This window comes from Canis lupus, chromosome 12, assembly GCF_011100685.1.
Source record: "Canis lupus familiaris isolate Mischka breed German Shepherd chromosome 12, alternate assembly UU_Cfam_GSD_1.0, whole genome shotgun sequence".
NCBI lineage: Eukaryota > Metazoa > Chordata > Mammalia > Carnivora > Canidae > Canis > Canis lupus.
In genome coordinates, this window is record NC_049233.1 from 26,354,788 (window position 1) to 26,366,614 (window position 11,827).

General features: G+C 39.2%; 1 protein-coding gene across 8 annotated transcripts in view; it reads right to left on the reverse strand.

Annotated features, from left to right (window-relative positions):
* KHDRBS2 (KH RNA binding domain containing, signal transduction associated 2) overlaps positions 1-10,152 on the reverse strand; it is a 569,820-nt gene extending 559,668 nt beyond the window's left edge. For all 8 annotated transcript variants that reach the window (XR_005367885.1, XR_005367883.1, XR_005367887.1 and 5 more), the window contains exon 1: positions 9,893-10,152. Coding sequence is in view for 2 of the 8 variants with exons in the window: in XM_038554423.1 (XP_038410351.1) it covers positions 9,893-9,983 (91 nt within the window). In the remaining 6 variants the exon portion in view is untranslated. The remainder of the gene's footprint in view (positions 1-9,892) is intronic.
* Between the last annotated feature and the right edge of the window lie 1,675 nt (positions 10,153-11,827).

An 11,827-nucleotide genomic window follows, 5' to 3' on the forward strand; every position in this document is an offset into this window, starting at 1 on the left:
CCATTCCAAAACAATATCATATAATAAAATGCCATCTGTCTCAGCACAGCAAATGTTCTTTCATCTTCACAGAATTCCTTAAAGGCCCCCCACATCCACCAGACTGTGAATGGATAAAAAGGCACCTTCTAGTTTTTTCCTTCAAAAAAGAAAAACTTAGACTATCTGGAGACATGGACGGTACTTAATTCAACACTTGTTTAAATTTTCCACTTAAGTAATATTTACAAGCCTAAAAACACATAAGAAATGTATTCTATCATTTTTTTCAAGATTTTATTTATTTATTCATGAGAGACATAGAGAAGCAGAGACATAGGCAGAAGGGAAAGCAAGGCTCCCTGAGGGGTGTCCAAAGCAGGACTCAATCCCAGGACCTGGGGATCATGACTTGAGCCAAAAGCAAATGCTCAACCACTGAGCCACGCAGGTGCCCAAAAATGTATTCTATTATGTATTCATTCATCTACTGTTTGCATTTTATAGTCTTCTTCTATACAATGAGTGTATTGCTGCATGTAAATAAAATTTCTAATCAATCAAATTCCTTAAATTTCCTAGAGAAAATTATCTTGAGGGAAATAATAAATTCTATAGTAACAGGTATTTAACTCCTCTAAAAGTTATTCAAACCATGTTCTTGGTATTCCCTTGAACAAGTAATATTCTTCAACATTGTTTAATGCTTTAATGTTTGATGGTTGCTTTTTCACACTTTGATATTATAATTGAACATTTATATAACCTCTGACTTACCACTTAAAAAAAAAACAAATTGAGTATGCCACCCTCTAATCAGCCTCTTTATCTTTCCCTATAACATAAGTGCAGTATTACCTGCCTTTGGATTATAATCAAGGACCTGTGCTAGGGTGTAAGTTCAATAAAAGTAGCTATTCTTTAGTCATCTCTCTCTTCTCAAATTAACAAATTTCTTCTCCTTCAGCCTCTTTATTCAGTTTCTGTTACAGACTCCTTCTGAGTTGTAGCTAGGGCCCATAAATTTCTGACATACAATTCTATAAACCTGTTAAAACTATCTAAAACTCTAGAGAAAACACATTCATTCTGCTTCTCTGCTAAAAGAGTAAAATCTAATCTTTAATATTTTAAAGGAAATAGGTATCAATTGTGCCATTTCTGATAACAGTTGTAATAATACCAACCAATCTGTTTCCAGGTTATTAAATCCTAAAACCTCGGAACCTATAGATAACATTTTAATCAAACAATGTTGCTGAGTTATCTGTTTCTGACCACATGTGAAATGTGCTCACTTCCAAATTTTAAACAAAACCAACACTGCCTAAAGACACCAAGAGAGGACCTATAGTTGTTCTTCCTCCCTAGAAGAATTTGGCGAATGTAAGCAGTTCTCTAAAAAACACAGAAAGAAAAATGTCTCAGCAAATCACATGAAGTTCTCCAATCACTTTTTGGATTCAAAAAGAAAAGGAAAAAAGAGGGGAAAATGTTCTCCTGTTCTTGCTACCTCATCACCAAACTCCCTCAGAAACCAGAGTCAGTATAATACTTTTGGAAAATTTAGGCTACCTCAACAATCTTTGACCCAATTCTGCACTTAGGAAAATTTCCCCATTTTTTAAATTTACTAACCTTTTATATACTATATTTATTTAACAATATTGTGAAATAGTGCAGCCAATACTTGCATTCAGGAACCTATTGCAGAATTAATGGCAACAACCATGCTGATCTCCTAGGCATACTTTGCATATTAACATCTGCCCTTTCTTCAAAGCCTGGCTAAAGTTGTATCTCTTTCACAAGAGGCAGTATGTGTAATGATTGCATGTGATCTCTGGGCAAGACAGCCTGGGGTTCAGATTTACAATTTATTTGCTGTGTGACTTGAGATAAATTGACTTCTCTAATTCTTAATTTTTCTCATTTGTAAGACAAGGATGATGGTAATAACTATCACATACGAATGGTGGATGGATTAATTGTGGTAACGCATGCAAAACACCTAGTATAGGGTCTGACAAAGGAGTAATCTCCCAATAAATGCTGACAGTAATGACGATGATGATGAAGAATATATGATAACCAACAAGAGTCAGGAATCCCCATATCACTGGTCTGTAAAATCTAACAGATCTTCCCATGCACTGTTATTTATATCTTATGCATATGTTGAATCTCCCACAGATTATTTAAAAACCAATATATTAAACATCTAATATCTCTTCAAATACCAATAGCATATATGGCAAGCAAATGGTACAACACATATTGGATGGCATGTGTGATTATATGGCCAATCATCCCGTCAGCTATAGCTAAACTACAAGGGTATCTATAGTAAATGGCCTAAAAATTGGTCATTCTGGTGTTCTCAAGTGTTTATTATATCTCTCTACTGAAAAATCCTTTTGGAAGTAAAGTTCAAAAATCAAAGGTAAGCAATGGAAGATACGCTACAAAAGACTTTTTCCCAAAATAGTTAATAATGACGGAGCAACAGGATGCTTGGCTATTATTTCTCAAATTTTTAACAAATAAAACATGCAATCATGTTTATTAACAAACCACACAATATTGAGAAAATGATGAAGTCACATAGCACAGTTATTTGCTAACAATTTGGGAGATCAGTTATCAACCAGTATTCTATTATTTTTATTTTTATTTATTTTTTTATTATTTTTAATAAATCTATTTCCATGTCATTCTTATTTTATTGAAATTAACCATTTTTGTGAGGAAAAGGATCATATTTCAATCTCTTAATATATTAAATCTTTTACTGCTTATAGCTTTAAGAAACAAACCAGTATCATTATATAATTCCAATTAAAACACATTTCTTATATATATTCAGATAAAAAAAGGAGATCAAATCAGGTGTTCATACAAATAAGAGCACAAGAAAAGTGGAAAGTACTATACAGTTATTTACAAGGGCTTCTAAAAACCTCTAAAACTTCTTTCCCTTCTACAGCTGCTAAGGGAACAAAGGCATTCAATCTAGATTGTATACTTTTTTTTTTTTAATTCTTATTTATTTATGATAGTCACAGAGAGAGAAAGAGAGAGAGGCAGAGACATAGGCAGAGGGAGAAGCAGGCTCCATGCACCAGAGAAGCAGGCTCCATGCACCGGGAGCCCGATGTGGGATTCCATCCTGGGTCTCCAGGATCGCGCCCTGGGCCAAAGGCAGGCGCCAAACCGCTGCGCCACCCAGGGATCCCTAGATTGTATACTTAAACAGAAACTAAGACCAGTCAGACCTCACTTCATCCCCAGTTTCATTTACCCTGTCACAAAGTATCTTTGAAATAAGATAAAGAAAAATATTGTGCCCATAATCCAGATGGGTTTATCCAGATCATGCTCATTTGTATACATTAAGTTAATAAGATAGGAATGTACAATGCTTAACAGGCATTCACAAGAAAATTTTATTTATTTTTTTTTAGAATTTATTTATTCATTTTAGAGAGAGAGTATGGGGAGGAGAGGAAGGGACAGAGGGAAGGAGACTCTGCACTGAGCTTAGAACCCAATGCAGGCTTGATCTCATGACCCTGAGATCACAACCTGAGCCGAGACCAAGAGTCGAACACATTTAATTGACTGTCCCAACTAGGTGTCCCTCACAAGAAAATTCTATGAAAAAAAAATTAAAATACACAGATAAGTACGGGCTGAATATTATATATAAAATAAACACAGAAGACCATGAAAGTGAGCCCAGGCATATGCTTCTACCTACGGGAACCAGGGAAAGAGGCTACTTGATAACGCCTGTCTTGTGGACACAAGTGTAATACACCAGGACCCTGGAATCAAGCACAGATGGCCAAAAGAGCACACAGTCTCAAAAATTTTGAGCCTTCCCTTGTGAAGAGTTTTCAGGGCTCTAGTACCTCTCCAGCCCCATCGTCCCTAGGCTCAAAAAAGACAAGGCAGATGTGGGATTGATCCCCTGCTTTCTTGCTGGGCTGCTCCTCTGAGAATAAACTTTCTCTGCTTTAAACCCAGTGACTTAGAGATTGGCTTAACTGTGCATCAGACATACCAATCTGACTTCCAGGTTCATAACAAAGGAAGAAGAAATAAAGGTGGCAGGCTAGGTACCACAGACTCAGGAATAAGATAGGAGTAGTTTCTGTAGTTATTTTTGTGCCTCAGCTACACGGAAGTGGGTACTAGAAAAGCTGGCCAACCAGAAAAGAGAAGCAGACAAAAAGAAAAAAAAAAGAAAAAGTCCTCAAGAAAAGCCTGCTAGCCAAAGGACTAGAAAGAGCAACCCAGCAAGACAGAAAACTTTAAGACAAACATCCTTCTCTCCAGCCAAATAATACTGAAAGAAAGAGAAAAAAAAAAAAGAAAAAAAAAAAAAAGAAAAAAAAAAAAAGAAAAAAAAAAAAAAGGCAGTGTCTCAAGCTCACCTCTGTCAAGAACAGTTAAATAGGGAGCCTAGACTTCCAACCTCACCCAGCTGTTAAGAGTTATGTTTTCCCCCTCCGGCTAGAATCAGAAAAGACTAGATGAGGAACAGGGACTTCATTTCCACCCACAGTAAGGAAGGGTCCTGCAGTGGCACAGGAGGCCACAGGGACATCCTGGACTTCCACCTTACGAACAGCACCAAGACATCCTTCTCCTTCCAACCGAAGGTGATGTCAGAGGTCTCATTCTGCCGGAATTTTCATCATGCTCAGCAGGAACGAAGCCTCCCCACCCCTACTAGTGTCACTGGAGCCCACTTAGGAAGCAGTAACAAGTCACCTTCCCTCTCCTGGCCAAAATGGATATCAATGGATGCCAAGTGGGGAACGTGGACTTTCACCTCTACCTGCAGGTATCAAGGTAGTGGCACCTTTCCATCTGCTGGCATGCTGTTAGAGGAGGCCTGCCAAAAGAGAGTATCACTAAAAAGTGTGACAGGGTCAGACTTTGATTTTGAGTGAATCACTCCGGCAGCATATTTGGGGAGGGGAGAAGATGGATACTGTACAGTTAGGGTAAGAAACAAAGAAGAGTAAAACCAAGAAAATGGTATGGTAGTGCCTGGAAGCCAAAGGAAAAGCCAAGAAACTAGAAAAAGACTAACAGTGGAAACTGCAGCCAAGAGACCTATGACAGGTCAGAAAAATTTTATTTGATTTGGCAATTAGGAGATGATTCTGTCTCCAGGTCACTGGTTTTAGGACAACGATGAGGACAGAAGCCAGAATGAAGAGTTTTGAAGAGGTAAACTGAGAAAGTGAGGCAGCTAGTAAAGACCACGATAATCGGAAACTTGAAGGAAACAAAGGAGTATCCAGAGAGATTATTTTGGTTACTTTTGGCGAGTGAAAAAAATACTTTATTTTTTATGTTATTCAGACTGGATCAATTACAGGTGGCTACAACAAAAGAGCAGATAGGGAGGAAGAATGGAGATGCTGATGAAAGGACAGAACTACAGAGGACATGCTGAGCATGAGGATTAAGGATACTGGTATTCAAATCAGCCTAAAACAAAAAAGAAGCATTTCACCTTCTGGGAATGAAGGACAGTAAGGAGGATTATAGAGGTATTTAGGTGATGAGAGGTTGAAAAACATCAGAAGAGATATATCCATTTCCTACTAAAGCAGAGGATGAAATCAGCTTCCAAGAGTAAAAGGCTGTGGGTTTATAAGGAAGCCTGAGGAGGTCTGAAATTACCCTGGAAAGACATGGGACAAGAGTTAATTAAGCCCAAGTAAAACACTGAAAGTGACCATTGTCTAAGGGAACATATTTCTAAAAACTGACTGGAACAATTTTTCATAAGATAATTTATTTCATAATTTGGTCTATAAATTCAAATTTCACTCAACAAAGATTCAAAGAATGAAGGCAGTGTTTATTTTCTTACAAAGCCATGCTTCAAGTTGAGGTCAAATCCACAATGCCATTAAAATGTTAAGGAAAATATTAAAAGCACCATCTTATATTTGTGTGATTTCTGTTTATATTTGCTTAAAAAATTTATTTGTACAAAATACTGTTTATATTATCACAGATTTTTTTAAGCTTAAAAGAACCACAGGTGGTATATATATATATACCTCTTTTTTCCTCTTTTACAGATGAAGAAACTGAGACCCAGAGAGAAGATAAATGACATATCCCATATTTCGCAGTAGACAGAAGTGTTAACATTCTGTCCTAAGTGTTTTGTTTGCTATGGCAGAGTTTTTCCACTGTATCATAAATGTGTCTTAATTCAAAATCAAAAATATCTTGAAATTCTTTGTTTTACCAATTTTTATCTTTTATTTAAGAAACAAACCAGATTATCTCAGATGTACTAGGAGAAAAAAGGGGTTACATTAATCAAAAGGAAAGTCACACAAACACTATTTTTTCACGAGAAGCTAGTTTTAGACATTATACCAATACCCTTCCTTAATATAAGAACTCTCTATACTTTGTGGAAAATATTTTGAGGAATACAACCTAATTAAATAATAATCCTTACTGACAATCTACATGTAGTTAGGTTGCTGCAAGTCAGCATTTGTGATAAATATGTATTATTGCCTGTTTCTTTCATGGTCTTAAAAGATCATTTGTATCGGCAAACATGAAGACCAATCCTAGATGGAAGGCGATGCTTTCCACCCCAATTTTAAAATAGCATCTTTAAAAAGACATTTGAACTCTAGGGATATTTGGCAATATCTGACTCCCTCATTTGATTAGTCAACCAAAACAGTGCTGAATCTACCAATATTTGTGAAGAATTCCAGTTAGAAAATCTTGCAAACTAGAGAACTTTTTAATTCTAATTAAGTCTGGGACTACAAAGAAACCCATACATCATCTAGTCCAATTTCTTAATTTCAGAGACAAGGAAATGGGGCCTGGGGGAAGGGAAGTTTATCAACATTCTGTTTAGGCAAAAGTGGAATTAAAATCCAGGTATCTGGATTCACAGTTTAGTGCACTTCCCAGAAGTAGCATAGATATAAATAACCTCATCTAATTTCATCTGGCAAGCAAATTCAGAGGCTGAGAGGAACTTTAAGGATCATGCTGAGTTTGCGGTTTTATCATATTCAAAAGCACCTTCCATAACAAATGGATAATTAAACAATATTATAATCACAGGAGGAAAATTATTTTAATTAATCAAATATAAGCACTCTTCAAACCATATTATTCAAGATCTCTTCTAAGTAAGAATCAAATACATAAAATGTATGGGCTTTTCCATTAGCTTTCACAGAATCATACCAACTGAAAACACGTAGCAGAAACAAGTGAAATAAAACAAATTACAATGAAAATAACAAAATAATCAACACACTGCTACTTTTAGCCCTGTGGCCTTACTAGGTAGTTGCAATTGAGCACTGATTTGCATTTATTGCCAATCAAAAATGCAAAATAAATCACTATGAAACCTCATTGGTTTACATCACTGACCTTATATACATTAGCTTCCAGAAAATCATTCTGAAGAAGTGAATCATCTGGATCATTTTTATTGCTCACTCAGTCTTGAGACTGTCTGCACAGTACTGACTGAAATGTACTTCAGTGTGCACCTTCTCTCCAAATGAATATCTATGTCAGGTTTATTTATAGCCACTGCCTTCAATCAGTGCATTTCCAGGTAAGAGAAATAAAATCATTTCAACATATTCTCCTATAGAGATCTGAAACAAAATCTGGAAATCTTGGCAGATGGCTTTTGAAAAAAACACTGAAAGATCTATAAAGAAAAATGTACGTTAAGATTTATTAGAGATTCCAAAGGACACTCACCTTATACTCTTTAGTAGGTACACACAAAGAACTTCAGGTACAAATGAAGAATTAATGTAAACTTTATGTATCTTTATTGCATACATTTCTCTATATTCCAAGGTTATAATCATCACCTCCTCCATTCTCTTTTCCTCATTATGATTTCTCTGAAATTTGAACACCTCTTTGTTTCTTACTTAGATGGTTTTCTATTTAGGAGCTTTTTCCTCCTAATTCCTTACAAAAGCAGGGCATGCTTCCCCCTACTGGGAAAAAATTAAATTACAAGGTACATTCAAACATGTTCCTAAGTATCAAGAAATCAAGTTCCTGGGAAAGATAGAATGTTAAGGAATCAAGGGCACAGCCTTGTCTGACTGTTTCACCAGCTGCAGAAATACTTACGCACTCTACTAATAGTTTCTTATATGCATTTCTTTAGTGTGGAGGTTGTGAAACGTACACTAACTCCACTAGCTTCTCATCAATGACTAATGAATTAATCATTGAGCCTGCTGTCCCAAAGAGAACTCCCAATTAGCAGGTCAGAGAAAATGATCAATTCCTAACTTTTTTTTTCATTTTAAAGACGTTATCAGCGTAATAAAGACACTTCTGGAAGATATATTGAAATAAATGATTGGAGAAGGCTTAATTGCATTTTTAATCATTTAGAACAATCTTAGGCGTTCATTAACTCATTAATTTCCAATATTCCTATTATTTATATGCAATTATCTTTATTTTTAATAAAGCAGAGGCAGAGTTTAATTTTTAAATTGACTTTTCAACTTAATTTGTATTGTTTTCATTCGGTAACCAAGAAAGCAGTAAGTATAATTGCTTTTTACCTTTCCAATTCCTCTAGAAAACCAACTCGTTCCTTGAAAAGCAGTTTAGCTGTTTCACACTTTCAAGATTTTGATTATAAATCTTTTAATTGTTTAGCATGCAAAAAGAAAAAATACCTTGCACTCCACTGCTGTCGTAAATGCCGTATAAATAAAATATTTAATCAAACCAAATGTCTATTTGAATCATACATGGAGGTTTACAATTTTTCCTTCCATGTACAACTAGGTCTCAAAAAAGAGAACATTTCTTTTAACACAGAAGGGCCAACGCAGAGGAAGTTGTCACTTTTAGTTTTGCTATAGGTAAGTCCATAACAACCTAAGCTACAAAATTTGATGATGAAGCAATTTATTATTAATGAAGGACTCCTCAAAAAAAAATTGAAGTTGTTTTTAAAAAGGCATGTGTAGATTACTACAGATATTGTATCTTTAGCAGATAGATGGCATTATTTCAAGATGAATGGAGTAATTGGGCTAAAATTTCTGTCATACAGAAGTTTGTGTGTGTGTGTGTGTGTGTGTGTGTTTAAACGATCTTTCAAAGCAACCCAAAACACAAGATATACACATACACTCCTCCTCTGGGAATGAAATCTCCTTTAACATTACAGGTACACAAAAGAAAACGCACACTTGGTAAAACAGTTGATCAATCGTAGAGTGTTCCCAGGGGCCAGCATCTCGCAGAGTACCCAATCATCACACTTCAAATAAATTGATGAGCACTTTAGCCTTTGCTACATTCACAAATACTGATGAACACACATAGTTTAATCTAGGTTAATCCTAAGACTTTCCATAGGAAAGGCTGCAATTAGATAAAGGCTATCAAAATCACTTCCCAAAATGCAGCAAAAAAAAAAAAAAAAAAACCAACAAAAAACAAAAATGCTGATTTGTAGCTAAGAAGCTCTTAGAACACACTCCATTGATCCCCATTTACTTCCAAACTGATTTCCTTTTCCTCTGCAAAGTGAAAATATCCCTGTTGACCGCGCTGCACTTTATGGTTTCTCCATCGGGGATCCTAACAGGTCACCTCAGCACTGCCATTACATCTCGCAGCTCCGGTCTGCCCCAAATTAAGACGCCGAGAAGGAGCCCCGCTGCCCGCCCCAAGAGCGGGCTCGGTCCGCCCGAGCTCGGAGGCGAGCATCCTCGGGGGGGGAGGACAGTTTCTGCGAAGGCGGCAGGCGTCCCTCCCCAACTTCACTCCCCTAACCGAGCCGCGGTGAGCAGGCGGCCAGGGGTCCGTGCCGCTCCGTGGGGGCGAGTCCTACCTTCCGCCAAGAGGCGCGATGCATGCACAAAAGATGGATCCAGGCTATCTTTCTCTGCCATCAGCTCAGGCAAGTATTTCTCCTCTTCCATAGCGCGGACTTCGGACCGTCCCCGAGCGAAGCGCAGGGTTCCGCTCGCTCGGACGCAGGGTCGCCGGGCAGCGCCTCGCTCCCGCGCTGCTCCGCCTCCGCCGCGGCCGGGGGAGCTCGGCGCGTCCTCACGGGCCCATGCACCGAGCGCCTTCGACTCCCGCCGTCGGGCCGAGCGGCCCCGCGCCCACACCTGCCGGTCCCTGCCGTCGTCCCCGGCTCGCGCGAGCCCCGGCTCACACCCGCGGCCTTAACTGGAGAGGCGGGAACAGGGCGCGTCCCACCCCCGCCCGCCGTTGATTGGTGGCGGCGCGACGAGAGGCCGGGCCCCCGCGCAGGCTGCGGGCCCTCATTGGGCCGCGCCGCACGTCGGATCGCCTGACTGGCAGGAGGCAGCTGCAGAGGGGAGGGGGGCGCAGAAGGTGCAAACGCTTTCTTCTTGCAGCCCGAGCTTTCCTGGCTATCAGGCATGCCCAGTTGCGTGGAGCACTCGGTCTTCGGCTGGGGTGCGGAGAAACGAGAGAGCGGGAAAAGCCCCGGTTTAGCGGAGAAGCTTGCGGCCAAAACAGCAGGGGAGATGGAGGGGAAGAGTGAGCGGCCGAGGCAAGGAGGAAGCACCGGGGAAAGTACCAGGAAGGTAGACGGGACTTCACCTGCGTCCCTAAGGTACAGGTGTCCCCTCTCCACCTCGCAGCTCAGACGCACTCCAGTGTGCAGGAATCAGCAGCGCACCCGGGCTGGAAATATCATGAAGACTGCATGTGGTCCGCGGCTGATATTTCCAATGAGCCTGACCTACATCTCGAGGACGCAGTAGGATGTTCATTGATAAACAAAGAGACTCGGGGGCGATATTGTAGAGCAACATGCTTCCAGTGTACAATCATTAGGGTATTGACTTAGTTCTGGTTTCCTGCCCATTCCACCCCTCCTCCCGCAATCCCTATCGATAGGAGAGGTTCTGAGAGAGGGGGCTGAATTTTAAAACTAAAAAGCCAATATAATTAGTTAGCCACAGTTTGTGAAAGAATTGGGAAGACAGGTGGAAGAAGGAAGAGACCAGCGAATAGGTGACCAAGGTTGCTCTAATTTCTCCCTTTCTCTTTATTTTAGATGTGACGGTGCGTTTCACCAGGTGCTTTTGCCGAGCTACTTTGTATCTATCCCACCTCTATTTAAAGGACAGTTAAACCCTCCTTTGGTATCACCAACACTGGAAGCAGTGCCCATCCTTCTCTTAATAATGGGGGCCTGAAAATGCAGCTTGCATGCTCCAAATGTTATAAAACGATCTTTCTAACGTCTCTTTTCATAAACGATCATTTTCCAGTTTGCCTCGCCACCGTTTTCAGAGTAGAAGATTGGGGACTAATTTTCCTACAAATAAAGCGCGCTAAAACTTTTCCAAGTTCTCTTCCAGTATTCAAACCTTTTCCTTATAATTTTTCAAGATAAGGTGGAAGAGTATATTTTACTTCTATAATTTTTAAAATGTCAACGTGTCTTCACATCCGTTATCTCAATTTGTCCTCATAGAAGCGCTCTGAGCACTGGGTGTTATGCTATATGTTGACAAAATGAACTTCAATTAAAAGAAGAAGAAGAGAAGAAGAAGAAGAAGAAGAAGAAGAAGAAGAAGAAGAAGAAGAAGAAGAGCTCTGAAAAACATGGCATAGGTGTTGCTTTTTCCGTTTTATAGGTATGGAAATGAAGGCAAAGTCCAAGAAGTTCAGTGATCCAGAAGTAACAAAAACGATGCCGTTTGGTACCAGCTATGTTCATCCCACCCAGAAGCTGAACCTGTTACAAAAGGGCCAATGGTGACGGAGTATGCGGCTAACAAAC